Here is a 25414-nt window from a genome sequence, read left to right as displayed (position 1 = left end):
AGGCATCCTGGCCCCTTTCCCAGACTGGCAGAGCACTTTAACTGCCCTGCATTTTACAGTGTAAAGTTCATTACCCACTCCTGATTCAGAGTGTTTTGTTTCAGATACAGATGTAAATGTAACTCTGGGCTTAGCTATCAAATAAGGAGTTTTGGTTCTCCAACTTAAAAACTTTTTGTCCTGCAAGGTTCTGCTGTTAGCCTGGCAAAGGTCAGTCGGGAACCTCCTCTGAGCCCCAGTTGTAGCATCAAGACAAGACGTGCCAGCACTGCCTAGCGGGATTGCCAAGAATCAGATGAGGTATGGAAACGATACGACTTGGCAAAGTGCTTTACAAATGAAAGGGACTCGAACACAGAATAAGTCCTGTGTCTTAGTTTCTGCAAGACTCTTTTAGGAGCTCATTAGGCACTCAGTTATAGAGAGATCAAGGCTAACTACTGTTTATGAAAAGAGGTTATTCGACCAGAATTGAACAATTTTGTTGTATAATACATAGTTTAGGTTATTTACTATTGACTATCAAGTAGAATGTATTAAGCATTCTACATTTTAGTTGGTAGTTGTTATTCCACCACCTTCAGCACCTCGCCTTGGATTTTGGAAAGTATTTATGAACTTTGGTGCTAGAGAATATAAGAACCAAAGACTAGATAGTGCTTGTTACTAAGTTTCTATTACCTTGTAAGAATTGTCTGTTTCAGTAAACAAAGATTATCTTGTCTTTAACAGTATTAAATTAGTCTCTTCTGTTACTGAACAAGTATTTGAAGTACATAAAATTTTCACTTTAAAAGTGCATGTTGTCAAAGTGCATTGATACTCTGAATCGATTAAGGTACACAACAAAATCACTTTTATGCTATCAACTCTATGAAATCTAGGAGGAAAAAATAGCTCAGATGTTAGTGCCAGCCTTCACTCCTTTTGAAATTTTGTTCTTCCCTGATGTTTTTAAGATAGTGGAAGGACTAGCTCTAACACTGAAGTTAATTCCAAAGAGGTGTAAATTGCACAGAGAATATAAATGATAGTATGGCCGGGTTAGTTCCTGCTCCTAAAAAGTGTTCGTTGAACCTGAATCTAATTCAGATTTAAGTTTGAATTTAAGAAGTAATTTAGAACTGTATAACTCCACATTCAAAATAATTTGTGCAGCATTTCTGTACCTTTGTTTGAAAATATTCTGTTCTTATTCCAGTAGAGCATTGTTGTTAGGAACATGAGCTTTGGATTTAGACCTGAGTCTACTACATTCTGGCTCCTCACTTAATAGCTATGTCATCTTGAAAAAATTATTTATGATGATGAATGTTAAATGTTAACCATAATGCCTGGCATACAGAGTATGCTCAAATGATAATCATTGTTGTTCATTAGTAGTAATCACCTTATTGACTTAATTTAAGAGTTCTCAATTAATAGTGTACTTGCTGACAATAGATAACTGTTTGATATACCACAGGCAGAGAGAAATCATACTTTGTTTTATTTCAATATTCATTCAAGAGCTCCTCTACTAGGCCCTGAGGTTTCTACCAAAAATAGGCAAATATATTTTTTTAACTTCTATGAGAAAATTTCTGGAGACTATTTACAACCAAAAGAGTAGTGACTTAAATACTTCAGATTTACATCCAGTTAGTCTCAGTTCAAATCCCATGTCTTGTGCTTCCAATAGTGTGACTTTAGCCAATTAACTTGATCTATATTACAGTTATCCCTCTGTAAAATAGAAATGATTATAAATACCTGTATCATAGGATTGTTACTGGGATTAAATAAGTATGTAAATTGCTTAGCAATTTCTATTTCTAAACTAAGTGCTCAATAGAAGGTATTCCATAAATACAACATTATTAAATCAAAGATGGTGCTTCCAGTAAATTTTAATACTTTTTTGTTTTGTTTGTTTTTGAAATGAAAATAGCTAGTCTTGTTTAAAATGTAAATGATACAAAAGGATATACAGTAGAAAGTAAGCCTGCCTGTCACCCATACCTTCATATTTCCCCACCGCGGGGCAACTGATGCTATCAATTTCCTGTGTTCTTTTCCTAAAAGAGCCCACACATATAAAAATATATCTATTTTTTAAAAATATAAATGGTCGTATGCCAAGTCTGCTCTTCTGCACTTGTTTTGCACGTATGTCTTAAAAATCTGCATTAGTTCATTCATTCATTTATTGAACAATTATGTGTTGAGTCCTAAATATGGAACAAGCCCTGTTCAAGGTTCTGGGGTACAGACATAGTTCATATTCTTGTAGTGCTTATATTCTAGAGGGGAAACAATAAATATGTAACCAAATTATACATATTTTCCAATTAGTCTAAATGCTAAGAAGAAAAATAAAGCTGGTAAGGGATGGAAGAGGAAAGAGCAGGGTGACACTATTTGAATAAAATCTTTAGGGAAAGCCTCTGTGAAATGATATTTGAACAGAGACATGAATAATGAACTGAGAGATTAAGATTTGCAAATATCTGAAGGTAGTGCCTTCCACTCAAAGAAGAGAAAGTGCAAGGCCATGAGGGTAGAACAAGACGGAATGTTTTAGGAACACTAAGAAGGACAGTGTGACTGAAGCAGAATAATCAAGTGGGAGGATACCATTTGAAGAAGAGGTTGCAGAGGTAGGTGGGGCCAGATGTAGAACCTACTGGACATGCTAGGGAGTTTGCATTTTATTCTTATGCTGGGAGGTCATTGAAGAGTTTGGAGCTGGGGAGTAGCATGAGATACATAACATGATCTGATTGCTCTAGAAGAAGTCATCAGTATGTGCAGTCAATTAATTAAATTAGATTTATTATTGTATTTGCATATAATTGGTGAATCTCTAACTTAATTGGCTTATATTTTATCTTGGGTGAACAGTAGCTGCTTGTAAGTTTAGAATTTCCCTTTTCAACTTGGTTTATATTATCTTGCAGTTATTGAAGAGAATAAGGTTTAACACTTCTTCATTAAATATAGCAGAGGAATGAGCTTTTCCTATGTAAGTGACTATCCCAGAAAATTGAATGTTATCCTTACTAAGTGACATGGTTTTTTAACTACCCCCAGTGATTATTATAAAACACGATCTTCCCATTTTCCTAATTTTGTAAACAAGAAACCGGGCACATTATTTAACTTTTTTTGATGCCTCAGAGTCCTCATTGTGACCGCCAATTATTGCCAATCATTGCACTCTACTAAAATATGTTGATTCTTTCAGAGAAGTATATTGTATGTTTGCCTCTACTCTAAACGGGTGAATTGCTTTCTTGGATTCTGTGTCTGCTTTTATAATTTATTAATTTACCCATTTATCAAATATTTGAGAATTTGCTATTTACCAGACTCATTACGAGAGATTAGGGATATAACAGGAAAAACATAGAGCCCCATTAGCTATTATTTCTTGTCACTTTCTTATACCCTTTTCCAGAGCAGGAATTGGACCTTAGCTATCATAGAGTCCAATCCTGTCACTTTATAGATTAGCAGCTAAAGCCCCTTCGTTAGCTCCTTCATTATTCTCTTTTATATCCTGCTTTCTCTAGACTAAACAAATACCTTTCTGTGATAATGAACAATGGTGTTGGAAGTGTTTATCTTTAATGTTTCAGTCCCACCTATCAGCTTACTATTCAACAACTATAATTAGGAATAGAATATGACAAAATTGGTCAGAGGCTATGATACTATCTTCTGAACAGTCATCTGAACAGATTTTTTTTTTTTTTAAGATTTTATTAAGTAATCTCTACTACACCCATTGTGGTGCTCGAACTTACAACCCTGAGATCAAAAGTCACATGCTCTACCCACTGAGTCAGCCAGGTGCTCCTGAAAAGAATTTTTGAATCAACACATTATTATACAAGTAACAATATTTAGGCTTTTCTTTGCTGCTTCTTAGTAAACATGGTCAAAGAATTTACTTTCTGTGTGCCTTATTCAGCATCAGCTAGATGTCCATCTCTTTTACTAGGCCATGTTAGGAAAGAAAACCTGGCATTATGTATTAATGTAGGGAAAACTTCATTAATCCCTGAAGACATTAGTATATTTGAACAGAGACTGATTTTTTACATTTTGGTGATCCTGTTGACTTTATGTATTTTTATTAAGAAAATTATTTTCACTCATTTGTTTTGATAAAGTCCAGAAATGTGTGATACTTTAAAAATTAAGACCAATATCTTTCTTAAAATCTGTAACAAGTTGTAAAACAAAGTTGTATTTGAGATTATACTTCCTAAATTCGTTTAGATCATTGTCAATATTTCTCCTTGAAGTATTACTTAAGATCTATTGCCTTCTAAAATACCTTCAGCAATTCCCAATAAACTTCAAAATCAAATCTAAACTTCATGGCCTTGTATTCATGATCTTCCAAATCTGGCCCCACTCTTATCTAATTATATCTTCCTAATGCGACCTCTCCCTTCTCTTTTATTCTGTCCAGCTGCATTAGGACTCAGCAAACCTTGGGACACCTGGCTGGCTCAGTGAGTGAAGGATGCAATTCTTGATCTCAGGGTTGTGAGTTCAAGCCCCATATTGGGTATAGATGTTTTAAAAAGGACTGAGCTAAATTGAGCATCTCTTTAGATGCTGTAGATAAAATTGCAGCTAGCTAAAACTAAAGAGCTAAAAGCAACGAGGTTTAAGTAAATTGACCATGTTGCCTGTTATGTCCTCTGCACAAGCTGTTTCCTACCACAGCCCTTTGGACTTGCTGCCTGAAATAACTCTTGTCCCAGAGAGTTTTTCAGTTTCTGTAAAAAGTCACTCAACTAGACAAGCTTTTCTCAACTGCCCCAACTAAAATAGGAGCCCCCACACACACTCCTGTCCTCTATGCTGAGATCCAGAAAAATGCCTAGCTCATAGCAGGTACTCAATAAATATTTATTGAATGTATAATTAATTTTCCATCCTGAAATGCTTTTTTTTAACCTGGTTAATAACTAACCATCCTTCAGCTCTCAACTCCTGTTACTTCCTCTAATCATCTAAGTCCCCCCCATGATAGTCTTATGTGGCACTAAAAACCTTTACCTTACACCACTTGTCTGTCACAGTTACACCTTTACATAATCATGTCATTATTTTATTAATACTTCTTTGCCTCAATGCACTGTATATAATAATAATAATAACAATAGTGGCAAACACTATAGTGCATATTGTGTGCCAAGCATTGTTCTAAGTTCCCACAACAGCTCTGTGAGATAGATATTATTATTAGTCCCACTTTACAGATAACGAAACTGAGCCACAAGGAGGTTAAGTAACTTGCTAACTGTCATAGCCAGTAAATAAAGCTGGGATTTTAACCTAAGCTATTTGGTTCCAACATCTAATAGTTAGCATGTTGAGTTGATTAGTTAATTAATTAATAAGAGATCCCATCCAACCTTGAGATTCTAAGGTCTATTTCAAAATAATCACCTGATGTCTTCTTATGCTTATTTAACTATTTCATTTGTGTGTATTTTATCTATCACTGGGGGTAAAAAGTATATCATTTAAGGTCAAAGCATTATTCAGTATCCCTAAGAGCTTTTAGAAGTGTGTATGGAGATCAGTTTTTGGTATCAAGGAATGTGGGATGCTACTAGCCTATAATAGAGGTCAGAAATGCTAAAGACAGTCTCTTCAATAAATGGTGCTGGGAAAACTGGTCAGCTACGTGCAAAAGAATGAAACTTGACCACTCTCTCACACCATACACAAAAATAAACTCCAAATGGATGAAAAACCTCAATGTGAGACAAGAATCCATCCAAATCCTAGAAGAGAACATAGGCAGCAACCTATACGACATCGGCCACAGCAACCTTTTTCATGACACATCTCCAAAGGCAAGAGAAACAAAAGAAAAAATGAACTCGTGAGACTTCATCAAGATAAAAAGCTTCTGCACAGCCAAGGAAATAGTCAAAAAAACTAAGAGGCAGCCCACGGAATGGGTGAATATATTTGCAAATGATACTACAGATAAAAGACTGGTATCCAAGATCTACAAAGAACTTCTCAAACTCAATACATGAGAAACAAATAAACAAATCATAAAATGGGCAGAAGATATGAACATACACTTTTCCAATGAAGACATACAAATGGCTAACAGACACATGAAAAAATGTTCAAAATCATTAGCCATCAGGGAAATTCAAATCAAAATCACACTAAGATACCACCTTACGCCAGTTAGAATGGCAAAAATTGACAAGGAAAGAAACAACAATTGTTGGAGAGGATGTGGAGAAAGGGGATCCCTCCTACATTGTTGGTGGGAATGCAAGTTGGTACAGCCACTCTGGAAAACAGTGTGGAGATCCCTTAAAAAGTTAAAAATTGAGCTACCCTATGATCCAGCCATTGCACTACGGGGTATTTACCCCAAAGATACAGACGTAGTGAAGAGAAGGGCCATATGCACCCCAATGTTCATAGCAGCATTGTCCACAATAGCTAAATCGTGGAAGGAGGCAAGATGCCCTTCAACAGGTGACTGGATTAAGAAGTTGTGGTCCATATATACAATGGAATATTACTCAGCTATCAGAAAGAACGAGTTCTCAACATTTGCTGCAACATGGACGGCACTGGAGGAGATAATGCTAAGTGAAATAAGTCAAGCAGAGAAAGACAATTATCATATGATTTCTCTCATCTATGGAACATAAGAACTAGGATGATCGGTAGGGGAAGAAAGGGATAAAGAAAGGGGGGTAATCAGAAGGGGGAATGAAGCATGAGAGACTATGGACTCTGAGAAACAAACTGAGGGCTTCAGAGGGGAGGGGGGTGGGGGAATGGGATAGGCTGGTGATGGGTAGTAAGGAGGGCATGTATTGCATGGTGCACGGGGTGTTATAGGCAACTAATGAATCATCGAACTTTACATCAAAAACCAGGGATGTACTGTATGGTGACTAACGTAATATAATAAAAAAATATTATTATAAAAAAAAGAAATGCTAAATATCCTCTAATACATGTATCAGTTCCAAACAAGGAAGAATTATCCTACCCAAAGTGCCATCATGAGCCCATTGGGAAACACTAAAAAGATGAACCAGTGTCTTTGACAAGAAGAGACAGGAATGGGTGTAGATAGGGAAGAGAACTGACATTTATTGAATGCCTTAATACACTTAATACTTGTTATCTCTTTTAGCCTTCATAGTGCTTTGAGGTTTCTTTTATACAAATGAGAAACTGAGACTCAGTGAGATTAAGGAAGTTGTCCAAGTTCACAGAAGTGAGGTATAGGTGCTTTGTGGAACCTGGTTAGACAGAAGCTCAAGGATGAAGAAAGATCAGAGTAGTAATTCATCTGGATCCTAACTGTTAGAATCCAAATGACCATCCTTTCCTCTTCAGTGTTCTATTTTTGGGGAAGGACAGAGTCTAAAAAGGGAGTGCCATGTCCAGTGTCTCCTGCTTTTAGATTACTTTGGCTTTATTTGAATTCTTTCCAAAAGTATATGGTTTTATGACATATTTTAGCTTCATCATTGTTGTGATTTATCCCCTTTAAAAAAACAAAATGTCTTTTTTTAAGCTTTCTTCCCCCTCCACCATACCATTTCTTTGCTCACTTTTGCAGTACTATTTCCTGTATTCACTGAGTCCTCTCTCATTCAGGTTTTTGTCCCATCATTCCCCCAAAACTGTTCTTCTCATTGGCTTCTATGTTACTAAATCCCACGGTTACTTCTTAGTGTGTACTTTACCTTTAGCTATATTTAACACAATTGATCAACCTGTTCTTGATTTAAAGGTTCCCTAAAATCTTAATGCCGTTTGAAGCATTAAGACTCTGAGGACAGACTTTACTTTTTTTAACTTGGGTTCCAACTGCCTTAACACTTACTTTCACCTGGATATCTATTAAAATTCTTAAACTTACGAAGTTAGATCTTCCAACACTCAGGCCAAGAACTTTGGAGTTATTCTTGAATCCTTTCTTTCTCTCATTCTCCACATCTATCAGGAGAATTTATTATCTTTACCTTCAGAATATTTCCAGAATCTGACTACCACCTTGTTCTGAGTTGACAGCATTATCTCCTATCTGTACTACTTCAGTGTTCTAATTAGTCTTCATTCCTTACAGTATATTATCTACACAGCAGTGAGAATGATCAGATTATATCACAAAACAAAAAATTAAATCACACACACACAAACACAAGACCCTGGTAGATCTTTTTACATGAAGTATAAGTCAGAACTCAGACCCTGGACTTCTGCTTAGACTACAGTCACAGCGAGGCTACCCAAAAACCTAGCTTTGATTTTCACAAGGGCTTCAGCACTATATTAGTTTATGGTAATGGACAGCAAAAGATCTCTCAGAATCATCAAGGTAATGAAGGAAGAACCTTGTCTTATGAACTATTTTTAGTAAAAGTGATCTTGGCTGCAAGCCTCTTGGCAGTGGAAATTGATACACCTAGGCTTATCTCTGCCTGCATCTCACAAACCCATAGTGTTAAAAATAGTTCCAAGGATGCATCAATTAGTTAGCCCTGGTATGAAGATAGGGAAGATGGCATACACACCTAATCTGCTCTGTAATGATGTAAGTCTAGGGTACATCAATGATATTAGGTTTAAAAATTATGGTCTGACTCTCAGACTGCCTCACATAAAAATAAAAAGTAAAGGTAAATATAAACTAACAAATATCAATAGTTTAGAAACCTCAACTATCCAGAAATTAATTGAGAATCTAAAAGTTAAAACTAAGAAAAAAAATTTTAAACCTTTTAGATTTTCTAATTTGTTCAAGTATTTATACAGTCTACCTTGTGCTGGGCACCGTTTTAGGCTCTTGGAATACATCAATAAGCAAAACAGATTTTAAAAAGTATACATATCCTTAAAGAGTATATAGTTTAACTGGAATAGAGGAAATAGACACAATAAATAAGTTAAAAGTATATACTATTTGAAGATGGTAAGGCTTTGGTAAAGAATAGAGCAGTATAAGGGTAATTAGCAATTGGATTGGCAGTTTTAATAAGAGTAGTCAGGAGGGCAACATTTGAGCAAGGACTTGGAAGAAGTAAGGGAAGAAGTAATGCAGATATTGAAGGAAGCATGTTGCAATGGAGAGAATGGCTGGTAGAAAGACCCCATTGGGGTGCTTGGTGGGAATGGAGGTAGCAAAGGGAAGAATAATAAAACATGAGGTAAAAATGGAGACCATTTAGAGAACTTCAGCTTGTACTCTGAATAAAATAAATAACCATTGGAAGGTTTTGAACTAAGGAGTGAAATGTGTTTGTGTCTGTGTGTGTGTGTGTGTGTGTGTGTGTGTGTGTGTGTGTATACATTTAAATATATGTCTAGTAACATTTACCGGGTAAGTGGAATAGAATTAACACTTTTTTTTAATGAATACTATATGCCAGTCCTATTATATACAATAGAACTAATATTAATACTTTATTTTCCTTTTTAATTACAGAGAAATATTCAGGCATTCATATAAACAGGGGAAGCAAGATAATCAACAATGTCTGTCACTGAGGAAGACCTGTGTCACCATATGAAAGTAGTTGTTCGTGTGCGTCCAGAAAACACAAAAGAAAAGGCAGCTGGATTCCATAAAGTAGTCCATGTTGTGGATAAGCATATTCTAGTTTTTGATCCCAAACAAGAAGAAATTAGTTTTTTTCATGGAAAGAAAACTGCAAATCGAGATATTACAAAGAGACAAAATAAGGATCTCAAATTTGTATTTGATGCAGTTTTTGATGAAACTTCAACTCAATTGGAAGTTTTTGAACATACTACTAAGCCAATTCTTCGTAGTTTTTTGAATGGATATAATTGCACAGGTAATTGTTTAGTTAAATTTTTCCATCTGATTTCAGTTTTACATTAGAATGGATACCTACTTGGCCCGCGCATTCCAAACATAGTCAATTTTAAGGTGGTTGTTTGCTTAAAATTATTAAGTTCAGTAGAATTTCACTGTAAATGTAGACTTTCTTTGAAATTTGGCATCTTATATAACATACATTTTGTGAAACTTTCTCTTCCAGAGTCTTGCTATGGTCCCTATAGAGAGCCATCTTTTCAGTTTTCCTATGTTATTTTACCACATGGGTCTTGGAATTGATGCCAGATTTCTCCCAATTTGTATTCATTAATATTCTTGCTGCTTACCTATACAACTGTCTATCCCTGGGGAAAAGTTGGACATTTCTGAACACTTGGCAAGTTTCTTTACAGAACCATTTTTCTTTATAGTACCTTGAAAAAAAAAAAATGTTAAAAGCCCGTGTTAATTGAGTATCATCTTCAGTCCAGAAAGTATCTCTAGTGCTCTGACTAGATCTGTAGTAATGTGCCTTTCAAAATGACCATGTTTATTTCCTAGAAGGATATCCAAAGGCCAGTTAATTCAATACTTACAAGGCAATTAACACCATTATTTATATCTTATTTTTGTAATTACCACCATTTACAACATTTTCTTCAAGATACCCTAAAACTTTAACATGTTTCACTGTCTTTCACTGACTCATTCAGTTTTATTACAGAAGACTTACCCTCTTGGTCAAATAAGAATAGAATGTGGTTTATTGATTAGAACTGCTATGATTCTCATTTTTAAGTGTATGTTCTTTTCCTCATTCATGAAACTCCATACTGTCTCCAGAGATTTAAATTTTTCTTGAACTCCAAATGAAAAAATTTCTACCAAACTAATGCTGAATCTTTGTTTTCTTCTTGGCTTTATTTTATATTATTATCCAGCTGTCATAAGACTTCTTGATGTACTACTAGCTTCCATAAAATAGAACAGAATGAACCATGTCAGTTTAACTGATGCTACTGAAAAGTATTTTAGTATTTTGTTAATATTCGGTTTAGCAGAGAGATTTAACTTATAAAAATATTTTTACCAGTAATAATATGAGGACTTAATGGTTTTATATTATGTCAAGTATTTGCCATATGTAATTCAGAGTAGTTTTTTGTTTCATTTTGTGTTTGAGGAACACATCACTTTTATGTTACACTGGAGAGAATCATGGAAACAAAATAATTTGCCTAAAACATAAATTTTATGAAGGAATTTTATAAATGAGTTCCATTGGAATTCATTTACTCGGCAAACTTGTAGTGAATGTCTGCTTTGTGCCAGGTCATTTGCTAGTTATGAAGGATATACAGCCTCAGCCTTGGTGGAGCTCAGAGTTGGAAATACAGTGTGATACATGCTGGAATAGAAGGACATGTAGCATATACTGAGGGCTCAAATGAGGGAGTAGATGTTTCTGCTTGTGATAGGGAAGACATGGAAAAGTGACATTTATGCTGAATATTTAGAACAGGTGTAAGTATTCCAGCTGGATTAAGTAAAGGAACTTCAGTGGAAAGGCAGCAGAGTAGAAAAGAAGCACCACATGCAGAGAACTTCACACTATCTAGCATACCTAGACCACAGCAAGGAAGAAATAGGCTAGAGAGAGTGCCTAATAATATTCCAATGCAAGGAATTTGAACTTTCTCATGTAGGACTATTGTACAATTAAGAAGATTTAACATATTCAGATTTTGTTTTCATAAAAAAACTGTACAAAATTCTAAGAGAGGGATTAAAGATCGAGACTAGATAGGGAGACTGATAACTGATTAATTAAAACTTGTAAGATTGCTGTGGAAGAAAAGGAGCAGATGAGGGGAAGATGGTACCATTAACCAGAATACAGAATATAGGAGAAGAGTGGATTTGTGCTAAAATTCCCAGGTTTTAAGAATAAGGCTATAAGTTAATTTTGGACCTCTTGAGTTTAGAGTTATGTTCAAGATATCTAGATGGAACTATCCACTAGACAGTGGGTAGAGTAATGTTGTATGCCATAATAAAGAGCTTTGATCCCTTTTTATAAAAACTCAGTACTTGCATATGGTGCAACTGGAGCTGGGAAGACCCACACGATGCTAGGATCAGCTGCTGAACCTGGAGTAATGTATCTAACAATGTTAGACCTTTATAAATCCATGGATGAGATTAAAGAAGAGAAAGTATGTAGTACCGCAGTTTCGTATCTGGAGGTAAGTTGACAGAATCATTCTTTATATTAGTCAATAGTGTTGAGAAATCTTTAAGAAGTTCCATGGCCCATTCAAACTATTCTGTCATATAGCATTTTCTTACAAATGTATAAAATCATTAAAATTCCTGGTCTTAAGTATTTGTTACACATCTTACTCTTTTTCTGCTGGTATTTTATTCTGGCCCAATTTCTGATTAGCAAGATTAGCACAAAGAACTTCCAGATACCCTTCACCCAGATCCCCCATATGTTAACATTTTACTACCTTTGCTTTCTCCCTCTGTATGTGTGTATATTTCTTTTTTCTGAACTGTTTAAGTTACAGACTTGTAAAAACAGGAAATTTTCTTAAATAACCACTGAATAGTTATCGAAATCAGGAAATTAATAATGATAGAACACCATTACCTAATCTATAAATCTTAATATGATTTTGCCAATTATTCTGATGATGTCCTTTATTGAAAAAGAAAATCTAAGATCATAAATTGCATTCAATCATTATATCTCTTTAGTCTCAATCTGGATTTTTTTTCTGTGTTTTATGTCACTGTCATAAAACCCCTAATTTAGGTTAGTCAATGATTAGATTCAGGTTATGCACTGGCAGAAACACCAGGGAAGTAATGTTGGGTTCTTATAGTATCATAACAAGAGGCTGATGTGGTTAGTTAGTCCCATTTCTGGCTGTGTTAACTTTGATCCATTTCATTATGTTGGTGTCGGCAGAGTTTCTGCAGTATGAAGATACTACTTTATACTTTGTCCTCTTATTCCTCAAATTTTCATCTATTACTATTGACATCCACTGATGATTCATGCCTAAATCAATTATTATTATAATGGTAGACGATAGTGATATTTAAATTCCATCATTTCATCTACATTTATTTCTTGGCTTTCTACTGTATGGAAGAACTTTTCCTTTCCTTTATTAAATCAGTGTGGATTCATAGATTCTTAACATTATTTAATAGCTTGTAATCCTTTCCCATAATTATTTATTTGTATGCTCAAATTATACTGGGTTTGGCCAATCATATCTCCTTCATACCGTCTTTTGTGTCCTCATTCTTTGAGGACTTCTGCCTCCTTAGTAATAGGTGACATTCAACAAATCATAACTAGGAGATAGGCATGCTAACTTTGCATTCAGATAGTGTTTCAGATACCAGTACAGAAACAAATCCATGATTTTACTGCCTATTCATTTGTGGTATCAGAGAAAAAGTTTCTGGTAGTCACAGCTCTCTTGTTGACAACTTGTAGTTTGGTTCCTACTGAGAAAGGTTCTTCACATTTCAAAAATTGATTAAGATATGTATGTTGCTAAAAATTTTCTTGTCTACAGAACTTGGAAATAAAAGAGAAGTAAAACTCGTTTTCTATAGTTAAGTACTGAAAAAAAATTGAGTTGAACTTAATTGGGTAAAGAACATGGCAATATTCATTATTTCTTCCTTAGATCCTTTTATAACTGGGCGAATTTTGAAGTTTGGTTATTTTTATAATGTTTTTGTTTTTTTCTTCCTTTTAATCTGCCTTCGTTTCATTAATGGTAAGGCAATGTCTAATCTAATGGCTTTCCACTCAGGTTATGCACCAGAGTTGGCTATGGAGCTTTTTAAAAATAGACATGCCTAGGCCTCAACCCTCGGACATTTTAATTTAATAGATCTGGATTGTGGCCGAGGCATCTATGTTTTTTAAAAGCTCCCAGGTGATTCTGATGTGTAGATTGGCTTGAGAATAGTTGTTGTGATTTTTTATTTTGTATGATTGAAATGGGTAAGTAGTCATTTGAAAAGTGACTACTGCTTATCAGAAAAATAAGAACCAAAAAATTGTATCTTCATATTTTACTACTTTTAAGAGTTTATTACATTTAAAAATGATTATCATTCATTGTAGAAAATCTTACCAGCAATAGAGTAGCACTACAGACTATTTATTAGAACATGGAAATAACTTACACAAAATAATTCTTAAAGCCTAAGTCTGTATGCTTTTTAAAATTTTATCGAATGTGGTCATTTGGTTGGCAAGTAGAAAATTAAGTACTTTTAATAAATTCATAAAAACAAATCAATAGTACTATTTGAATGCATTTTTTACAGAAATTACTAAAAAAATTGCTAAAAAATTACTAAAAAAGAAATTGCTTACAGAAATTACTGAAAAAAAAATTGCTAAAGACCTAAAATACAGATATATATTCAGTGCCATGCAGTAGAGTGAGGATATCTGGACTCCCATCCCTACTCTGCTATTACTTTTGTGACCATGGACAAATCACTTAACCTCCTATGGACTTAGTTCCAAAAGTTGGGGGCGGGGGGAGGGGTGTGGTCCTATTATGGGACTTATTATTAAGAATTGCATATTAAACTTAATGTAATTAAAGGATAAATGAAATAAATACTGTCGATCCTTGAGTATGGATTTTAACTTTTAAGCTCTAAAATTAAAAAGTTTCAACTATTGGGACATCATGAAATAATAAACATCTTCAGCAAAAACCATGCCACCGCCATATAACTTACTAGAATTCCCAAGACAATGTGTCCCCTATATTTCCAGAAAATAGGAAAAGGCAATTCAAGCTATCTTATTTCTGTTTCACTGTAATCATCAAGTTAGGAATTATGGAAGGAGGGTGTAATGACTCCACCTTTAAATTTCAGTTACAAACTTAGGTAACTTCTGTTTTCTTAGATGATAGAAAATGGCAACACGAGATAGAAGGGGTGACATGAATGCAAATGAGTTGCTGCTTACCTTTAAGATGTAATTCTAATACAACCTTAAATCAGCAACATGTGTGATGTTGTCACTATTATTTCAACATCAGTGCTAAAGCAGGGTTTTTTGGGGGGGGTTTTGTTTTGTTTTTCCTTAAGGTATATAATGAACAGATTCGTGACCTCTTGGTAAATTCAGGGCCACTTGCTGTTCGGGAGGATGCCCAAAAAGGGGTTGTCGTTCAGGGCTTGACTTTACATCAGGTATGTTTATGAATTTCTTTTTCCTTATTGTGATAACAAGTGTGGTTATTTAGCCATTTACTTAGTTTCTGTTGTGTTCAAGAAAGAAGAAAAATAATGAAGTGCAGAGTTAAAATAATTAGAATATATCTTCAATATTATTTTGTTTCCCTTTGAAATAATTGAATGAGCTTTTCTTTTTGTTGTTTTTGGGCAAGGAGATTGGGGGTTTTTTTGTTTGTGTTTTTAGAGAGAGAGAGAGAGAGCTCAAGGCGAGGACAGAGGGAGAAAGAGACTCTTAAGCAGGCTGCACACCCAGCGTGGAGCCCAATGTGGGGCTCAGTTTCACAACCCTGAGGTTATGACCTGAGCCAAAATCAAGAGTCCGACTTAAGTGACTGAGCCACCCAGTCACTCTAAATGAGCTTTTTTAAAAAAAATCCTCTTGCAAATTTAATACTCTGTATTCTGCTTAATACATTTATATTTTATCTCCTCCAAGAGATAAGATTTTATCCTTTATTTCTCATATAACACCAAAGTATAGTTGACCCTGAACACCATGGGTTTGAGATGAACAGGTCCACTTATATGTGGATTTTTTTATATAAATAGAGTACAGTACTGCAAATGTATTTTCTCTTTCTTATGATTCTCTTAATAACATTTCTTTTTCTCTAGCTTCATTTTTTATAAGAATACAGTATATAATACATGTAATATGCAAAATATGTAACATCTGTTCATATAATCAGTAAGACTTGAAGTCAACAGTAGGTTATTAGCAAAACTTTTCAGAAGTCATAAGTTACATGTGGATTTTCAGTTGCCTGAAGGAGAGAGGTGTGTCAGTGCCCAAAACCCCTGCATTGTTCAAAGGTCAACTGTATATCATTTGCTTAGTACTATATAGGAAATATTTAATGGGGTGCAGTTTATAGAATGCATTTTCTTACCTTTTCTTTAAAAGTCTTTTTTTCTTGTTGAAAGTTTATTAAAATTTTTAAAGATAGACGACTATTTGTATGTTTTTCTTCTACTTAAACTTCTCTAGCCCAAATCCTCCGAGGAGATTTTACAGTTATTGGATAGTGGAAACAAAAACAGGACACAGCATCCCACTGATATGAATGCCACATCTTCTCGTTCTCATGCTGTTTTCCAGGTAACAACCCATTACACCATTGCTCTTAAAATTGAATTTAAAATAAACAAAGCCAAATTCATGTGGGATAATTTTCATATATGCAAAGAAATCCCTTCAACTGTGCACTCCTTCCTCAGCATTTCCTTTATTTTGGAGCTTTGAAAAGATTTTATCAAGATTATTCAGAATTGAGATGATGTAAATCAGAAGTATAAATTTTTACTGTGTAAAAATACAGGATAATAAGGCAGTAATGTTAAAGGGTTTTTTTTCCTTGTGTTTTTCAGTGAAAATATTTAATCTTTCTTAAAGATAATCTTATATTCAAAACAAACCTTCTCTTTTTAGGTATAGATTTACAGAAGCAATAAATTGGGGAGATTCTGATTTACTTTTTTAAGGATTTCATCATAGGGACCTTGCAAGTAGTTGCATTCCTTAAGGACATTGATTGCATTGATACAGTTCTTTTTAGGAATACAGTTCCAGAAAGAGTTAAAGCATATGTTAGTAGGTATTATTTTTTGTAGCTCCTAGTCCTGTTAAAATCCAAATTATTTTATAGCTTCATTCTGGATTATGCTAGTGTAATCCGATTTACAGTAAGAAATTGATATAGTTGAAAGAATTCATATCTGAGGCAGTCAAGTCATTCAGAAAGTCTCCAGTTCATAAAATTTTATTAACCCTTTCTGTTCTTTCCAGTGACTCTTCATTTATCAGTAGTCATAAGAGAAATGTTTATCTGTGACATTGAAATTTCCCCAACATGTCTTAGACCCTGGTCTGTAAGAATATTAACAAAGATCTTTATGATGGAATAATAGCTAATCTTACCAATCTCTTTTAAGTTTGCCACTTAATTTATTTCAGTTAAACTGAACAAAGTAGCATTCAATAAATGATGGTTTACTCTATTGGGCTGAACATGACAAGTATATTTTACTAATTTTTTTATATGGGACATTTTCTTAATTATAATGACATACAACAGTTTTAGGAATTAGAATACACTTACTCTTCAATTTGGGTCAACATTCAAATTCAGCTTTCCTTTAGGAACAACTCCTGGAGACATGCAAAGCACTCTGGCCACTGCCTTTGGTTTTTGGTTAGGAACATTATTTCTAGAGTACCTGTGCCCCGACCACCACCTCTGATAATTCTATGATCTGGCTCAGTGGTTACCAGAACACAAATGGCAATTGTTTTGAGCTTCTGTCAGATCAGGAGTTATTTGCCCTCTGGTACACATATAGGAAATCTTTTCATTTTTGAGTTTTTTTCAACTTCCGTAATTATTTCTGGTATTCTTGGATATCAGCAAGTCAGATTATTACACTTTGTTCAGTTTGTTTTTAAAATGAAAATAATTTTGATTTCATATTCTTTGAAAAATAAAGTGCATGTTTCCCTTTTAATTTTGCTAAATCTTATCTTCATTTTTCCTATTCTCCTGTAATTTCAAAAAAGATTTATTTGCGACAACAAGACAAAACAGCAAGTATCAGTCAAAATGTACGAATTGCCAAGATGTCACTCATTGACCTGGCAGGGTCTGAGAGAGCCAGTTCTACCAGTGCTAAAGGGACCCGGTTTATAGAAGGCACAAATATTAATCGATCACTCTTAGCTCTTGGGAATGTTATCAATGCTTTAGCAGATACAAAGGTAGGTACTATGTTTATTCAAGTATTTTGAAATATTGAAATCTATGTAATTCCTAGGAAGATACTACTTTTTGTTTTAAAGGTCTCTTATAAATCAAATTTCAAGAATATATCAGTAATTGTAAGACCATAGAAAGCCTATTATATCAAATAAAGCTGTGCTTGGTTTGGTTTGGCTTGGTTTGAATTTCTAGTTTTATAATCAAAATTTGTTGAAAGAAATGTATTGAGTATCATATTTATGGTTAATATTTTATGGTAATTTCTCATCACTTATTTTATAATCAGAATTTGCTGAAAGAAATATATTGAATATCATATTGATGGCTAATATTTTATGGTACTTTCTGATCACTTACTTTAAACCTGATATTAAAATGACCATTTAGTGGTCACTACACAACAAACACAATTGAATTGGGATGAATACAAAAATTACATTTTAGGATAACTTAATTCTGTTCTGATTAGTAATTTGTGTACTATAAAATTGGGTTAAATATTAAGAGTTTTTATTTTTCTTAGGAAGATGGGCTTAAGATATAAAATATAATTAAATCACCTAATAGGATAATGTTTATTAGATGCCTTTGGGACATTTAAAAATATTTTACATCTATTATATGCCAGAGTGCTTACTAGAACACAGCATATTTGACAGCTTCTGTATTGGTGAAAATGACTTCCTTTTTTTTTTAAATTAAAATATGATCATTAGTTTAAGTTCAAGCCAGGTTCAAGCTTTAAGAAATTTCTGTATTTAGGAAAACACAGGTCAATGAGTGCTAGGAAAATGTTGTACTTTGAATTAGTAAAAATATATTAAAATGATTTGGGAAGTCTTTTTTAAAGAGGCAAGTTCCTGAAATCACGTAAAGATTACAAAAGCAAGATGTCTTTTATGACTTTTTAACTTTAACTTTTTAACTTTTTCTAAGTTAAAATCTCAAACATGTAAGCAGACAATATGTATAAAGACTGGTTTTCTAAACTTAAGCCATTTATAGCATTTTTTCCATACTGACTTAATTTTTAATAATTGACTCCTATTGAGTCATTTATGAGTCCATGTTTAATGCGTGTCTTGTACATGTAAAATCATTTCAAGTTAACACCAGTAGTGCACATTGCACACTGTTTAGGAAACATTGCTATGGTGGAAAGCACAGTAGGGCCTCTTTCTAGCTCTGAGTTATCAGCCATGTTACCTGAAGCAAGTCATTTCACTTTTGTTTAGCTTCCATTTTTCTCTTCTGTAATGTGAAAGATTTACACTTCCATTTTTCTCTTCCGTAATGTGAAAGATGTAAACCTTTATAATATAAGGTTGCTTTTAGCTTAACATTATAATGTTCTGTTTTTATGGAAGTTGTGCTTTTTGGAAAATTTTTTACTTTAAAATCATAACTGTATCTTTCAAGTAAAGGAAAACCAAGAAATAATTAAGTTCTCTTAGAACTGTGTTGTCCTTTCAGATGAAGTCTCTGTAAGATTATAATTTTAATTTACTTTGTATCCATGTTCGCTAATTATTTAATGAGAAATAGCTCTCTACCATGCGGAATTCTTATTATTCCTATAGTAGATTAGAATAGAGCATACATTACTTTTATATTTTAATTTCTTTTAAAAATTGAGATTTTTTTTAAATGAACATTTTGTTTCTGATAAAGAAAAGTTAATACGGAAAGATTTTGTTACATATACCCCACACTCAGTTTTCCCACTTGTTAACATCTCATATATATATGGTATACTTACCACAACTGATGAAACAATATTGATTTTTTTTATTAACTAAAGTTTATTTAGATGGGAATATAAACTTCAAGTAGAGTATTTGTTTTATATATTCACTCAGTAGTTCCATAAAATTCATTATCATCATTTCGATCACCAATTATATAATAAGTCTGGGCAAAGTTGGGCAGTGCTTAAATTCTTAGAGTGAAGTGATAGCAGGTTTGCATTTAAATGTGGAAAATGACATAAGAATTCTTTTTTTGTTCTTTCAGAGAAAGAATCAGCATATTCCTTACAGAAATAGTAAGCTCACTCGCTTGTTAAAGGATTCTCTTGGAGGAAACTGTCAAACTATAATGATAGCTGCTGTTAGTCCTTCCTCTGTGTTCTACGATGACACATATAACACTCTTAAGTATGCTAACCGTGCAAAGGACATCAAATCTTCTGTAAGTGTGTTTAGTCTGCCTTTGTTGTAAGGGCATTGGATGTATACTATTTTTATAACTCTAAAAAAATATTAATTAGAGTTGTATTTTTACTAATGAATTTCAAACAGGGTTAGAAATGTCTTTATTAGCTTGGTTAATTGAGCATTAACTTGGACAATTAAACCATTAAGCATCTTGATTACATATGTAATAGATACTATTATTTAGTCTTTTGGGAACTAGGATGCTTTAGTGCCTGTCTTCCTAAACTTTTTCACATCATGGCACATGATATTCTGATGGCACACTGGAATAATTGGTCAGGGTTTTAACACATTTGTTATAGCCAGGGATGATGTTATCTGCTTTTACTTAGCACCAGCCCTTTCTATCTGAAAACCTTGGACATGTTAGGTAATCTCTCCAAGCCTCAGTCACTTCATCTGTAAAATAGATATATCTGCCTTAGTTTATAAAGTAAATAGCTCTTTTAAAATAATTCATGATATCAATGTAACCAATCTCTATATAGCTCTAACAATATAATAATGATTGGTTAGGTCACTATTTTTGCCAGTAATTTGGGATGATTAAAAAAATGTTAAGTCAATCATGATGTATTTTTAAAATCACAGGATTTCAGGGTCGGAAAAAACCTAGAGTTTAAGTGGTGTGATGGCTTCTCCTGCTGTTTACCCCTCTGCTACTCCCACTGTATGAAGATGAGCGGGTTATTGTCTTTCTTATAGAACTGTTCATATATTCTGTATAATTAATTGGAAAAGGATATACTCTGTGGGTATGCAAAGCTTCTTACATGTTTTTCATGTAATCCTTACAGCAACCCATTGAGGAAGGCTCTACTTTACAGTTGAGGAATCCCATGCTCAGAATTTTAAGTACCAAATTCTAAATCAGTTAAGTGAGAAGTGGACAGGGCCTCAAAATCAAGTATTTGAACTTCTGTTTAATGTTCTTTCCACTATTCCATAGCTGCCAAGAAGCCCATATAATTATAAAAAGGATAAAATGTGATAAGAACTCATTAAAAACTAGTTGAACTTAGAAATTGTTGAAACTTAAAGTTATCTCTAAATTTCTTAGAAGTCAGAGGAAAAAGAAAGTGGGCAATTTTAATTATAATGTGAAGAATGCTTTGTAAGTTCTTAAAAGTACCTTTTCTCAGATAGTAAGACAATTTCTTTATAATTTCATTTATTTTATAAATGTGCTTGGCATATCCTCTTATAGATTTTGAACATGAGTGTAAGTGATCGTGATTGTCACATGATTTTAATTGTCACAAATTCTGAATTCATGGAACTGAATGAGGAAATAATGCCATTTTTCTTGTATATATAGTTATGTTGTTATTATCTCTCTATATATAAATGCAATCATAATTTCTGTCTTTTAACAGTTGAAGAGCAATGTTCTTAACCTTGACAATCATATAACTCAGTATGTAAAGATCTGTAATGAGCAGAAGGAAGAGGTATGTCTATTCTTTACATTTTATGCTAATTTCCCTTAGTTCCTCATTTATGTGATTCTGCAAACTTAATTGCCTAAAAATTTGATGTCTTTTCCTATTGCAGTTAATGATCTGGCATGTTCAATTATTTTTCACAGCTAAAATTTTTCTGTGGCCACATATAATAGAGACAAATAATTTGTTTTGTATTTTAACTAGTGTGTCTCTCTACTAGATCTTAATGCTAAAAGAAAAACTAAAAGCCTATGAAGAACACAAAGCCCTTACTGATGAAAATAACAAAGCAAAGTTAATGATTTCAAACCCTCAGGAAAAAGAAATTGAAAGGTAAAAATGACATTGAGATCTCATTTTGAGGATTTTATGGTTTTGAAATTTAGTCAGATATTTTATGTTATCATTTGTTGTATGTCTTTATATATATATATTCTCAACTGAATTCAGGAAGCCACTGACTGCTCTTTATATTTTGCACGCTTTGGAGATCAGATCATTTTAATTATGATTACATACTTGTGATTATACCAGGACTTAGGTATAAGATCAAGAAAGTAAGGCCAATTATGTCACTTACGAAATTAGTTTTTTAGCAGTTTTCATATTTTTCTTCTCAGGTGTCTTATTCCATTCAGGCTGCTGTAACAAAATACCACAGACTGGTATCTTATAAACAAAACAAACAAAATTATTTTTCATAGTTCTGGAGGCTAGAAGTCCCAAGATCAGGGGACTGGCATAGGGTGAAGGCATTCTTTCAAGCTGAAGATTTCAATCCTTGAATCCTCACATGGCCTCTGGAGGGAGATCTCTCCAGAGCCTCTTTTAAAGGTTACTAATCAACTGGGCTCTTTGCCCTCATGAACTGATTACCTCCCAAGGGCCCCACCTCCTAATACCCTCACTTTGGGTGTTAGGTTTCAACATAGGAATTTTGGGTAACAAATACTAAGGCAGTTTCATCTGGCATAATATTATTCGTATAGTTCATGTAAACTTTATCTACCCTTTCTTGACTATGTATAACTCTAATAATTCATGTACTTTGTTTGTTTAGTTAATTATTTGAAGGGACATCTTTCAGTGCTATAAATTAATACAGAATTTTGATAGATTCCCACTAAGCTTTCTAGCAGGTAAATTTTTTTAAAAGAAAGTTGTTAGTAATATAATATTCACAAGCACTTTTCCCCTAAGCAGTTAAGATAATTTTCCAAATTGTCCCAATGGAAGACTAGTTCAAGAGCTGTGAATCTTGAGTAGTTCTAAGAAGGCGATAAGAAATTCCTGGATCAAACAAATTTGGAAATTCCTTCTTTCTGAAGGAATCTAGGTGATTTCCAAAGTACGTCAGTTTATTAAAGGCTCTGAGAGGTCTTGTAATAAAGGAATCTGTCCAAACTTGATTAACAGTGAAGTTAAACTTACTTTACATTCTCCAGAGCCAATGTTCTATTATCACTAGTATGAGAAACTGACCACAACTTAAACCAATGATTATTCACTCTGTTTTGGAACTCTAGAGTTTATAGCAGTATCTTGATATCCATAAGGAAGACTAGTCAACGGTGACTTTCAACCTAGTTGCAGATACAACACCTTTTTTAAAATTGGATTTGTATATTATAGTTTACATAAAATATCCTTGATTTGAAAAAAATGTTTTTGGACTCCGTTGACCCCAAATGCTAAGTAAAAACTACTTCTAATAATAATGCTTTAGTTTTGTAGTTGGCTTTATAGTTTCTGATGATTTGTAGGCCCGTATTAATTGGTCACTCTAACAATCCTTTGAAATTCGAAGTAGGATATTGTTTTCTCAAAGATAAGGCAAGAACTATAAATCATCTCTTTCAAATCTTAATCTTTTTCTTCCATACTGTTATTTTACAAATATCTTAAAGAGGGAATTAAAGTTATTTCTATCAATGACAGTCAGTTTTTCATATAGCATAAAGTGGACCTATAAATTGTTACAGTACCAGAGTTCTATTTATGCTGGAGATTTTCTAAAATGTTTAAGTTATTTTCTCTTTATCCCTCCAACAACCGGTTGTCAAAATAATATTGTTGCGTTTATGATGCTTTTTGTTATATCCCGCCAATCTTACAGTGACTTTTAGTTTTTTCAAAGATTTTGTTTATTTGAGAGAGAGAGAGGGAGAGAGATCGAGAGAGCACACAAGAAGGGGGAGAAGCAGGCTCCCCGCAGAGCAGGGATCCCAATGTGGGGCTCGATCCCAGGACCCCGGGATTATGATGTGAACCGAAGACAGTCGCTTAACCAACAGAACTACCCAGGCTCCCCGTACAATGACTTTGAAAAAATAAATGAAGTAAAAGTCATTCCTTCTTAACACAGTTTACCTTATCAAAGAAAGCTTTTAACTGACATATTATTAGTTGTTGTTAGGTTTCATTTTGTTAATCAAATGTGGGATTGGCCCACGTGCAACCAGATATTCTTTTGTTGATGCAAGTTTAAAAACAAATTTAAAGAAAACTAAAGAAGTCACCCACTGCTCAAACTTGGACTCACTGCTTGCATGGAATCATGCAGCGCTATTTAACCAGATCTAGTTACCAGTTAAAACCTTAGTAGACTTTTCTGCAGTTGATGTCTTCAAGTCATTGAACCTTTCCTTCTGATAAAATGATTCAAGAGGGAGATGGCCTGAGCTAGGAAATAAAACAGTAAAATCTTTAGAGTTTTAATTTGTGCAATATATTATTTAACATAATTTCCTTGTGTATTATAAAGAAGCTGTAATGATCAGATTATATACCCCATAGCCTTTTTCATTTTCCCTTAAAAGTAACTGTGTCTTGAAAGAAATATATGAAATATCTTTTATCATATCATTTATACTGTTACATAGAACTTTTTTAATGCCATGAATTTGCAAAGTGTCTTTTTAAAAATAAAGATTTTTATGTGGTTTAATCAGATGAAAGGAAAAATATACAGTATTTGCTGTCTATCAAAGCCATTTGGAAAGATAATATTCAAGAAGAAATCATAAAAAGAAAGTACAGTTCTTTATACAGAGTAATTATAAAACTTCACTTGTGACTGTATCAAGAAAATTGTGTAGAATTTAATATTCATTATGTATCATCTAAAATTATTGGCAAAGATTTTTATTGCTAGTTAGTTGAATGTTTTAAATGACTAGAAAATAGAGGGGCGCCTGGGTGGCACAGCGGTTAAGCGTCTGCCTTCGGCTCAGGGCGTGATCCCGGTGTTATGGGATCAAGCCCCACATCAGGCTCCTTTGCCATGAGCCTGCTTCTTCCTCTCCCACTCCCCCTGCTTGTGTTCCCTCTCTCGCTGGCTATCTCTCTCTCTGTCAAATAAATAAATAAAATCTTTAAAAAAAAAAAAGAAAGAAAATAGTTATTAGTCAATCCCTTAGGACTCTTTACTGTTTTAAAATGATAGGTTTGGGGGGTTTTTTTATGTTTTATTGTGGGGTTTTTTTGTTGGTTTTTTTTAAGGAGATCTCTAGAAACCTTTGATACTTCCTTTTCTTCCATCCTAATTGGTAAAACCCACCAACTAAAATAAGTCTGGACCACAAAATTACAAAATTGAGAAATACTTAACTCTGTCCTTGGGCAAAATGTTTTAAAAAAACTAAGAAATTGTCTTTGAGAATAACCTAAAGATAACTTATCAATTCATTTACTAGCATTAGTGTGTTGTAATATAATGCAATGAAATTGCAATGTCCGTACATACTTTCTATGAAATATTTATCAGTTTGACAAAACTGCAGTAAAGTCGATGTATTGTGGTTTATAGTCATTCCCAATAGAGTTTCATTAAGAACTACTGACGTAAATTGGTGGTGT

The 25414-nt window shown here is 33.6% G+C and overlaps 1 protein-coding gene across 2 annotated transcripts in view; it reads left to right on the top strand.

The window, feature by feature from the left end:
* Window positions 1–25414, top strand: part of KIF18A (kinesin family member 18A) — a 79725-nt gene that overhangs the window by 472 nt on the left and 53839 nt on the right. The window contains exons 2-10 of one of the 2 annotated variants that reach the window (XM_026512196.4): window positions 188–300; window positions 9488–9860; window positions 11933–12090; window positions 14993–15097; window positions 16131–16241; window positions 17697–17894; window positions 19909–20085; window positions 21488–21562; window positions 21777–21889. In XM_026512196.4, coding sequence (XP_026367981.1) covers window positions 9536–9860; window positions 11933–12090; window positions 14993–15097; window positions 16131–16241; window positions 17697–17894; window positions 19909–20085; window positions 21488–21562; window positions 21777–21889 — 1262 coding nt within the window. In that variant the 5' untranslated portion in view covers window positions 188–300; window positions 9488–9535. The remainder of the gene's footprint in view (window positions 1–187; window positions 301–9487; window positions 9861–11932; window positions 12091–14992; window positions 15098–16130; window positions 16242–17696; window positions 17895–19908; window positions 20086–21487; window positions 21563–21776; window positions 21890–25414) is intronic. The other variant, XM_048213938.2, reaches the window with a different exon arrangement.

The sequence above is a fragment of the Ursus arctos genome, unplaced genomic scaffold, assembly GCF_023065955.2.
Source record: "Ursus arctos isolate Adak ecotype North America unplaced genomic scaffold, UrsArc2.0 scaffold_23, whole genome shotgun sequence".
Taxonomy (NCBI): Eukaryota; Metazoa; Chordata; class Mammalia; order Carnivora; family Ursidae; genus Ursus; species Ursus arctos.
This window is presented reverse-complemented; position numbering and strand designations above follow the sequence as displayed.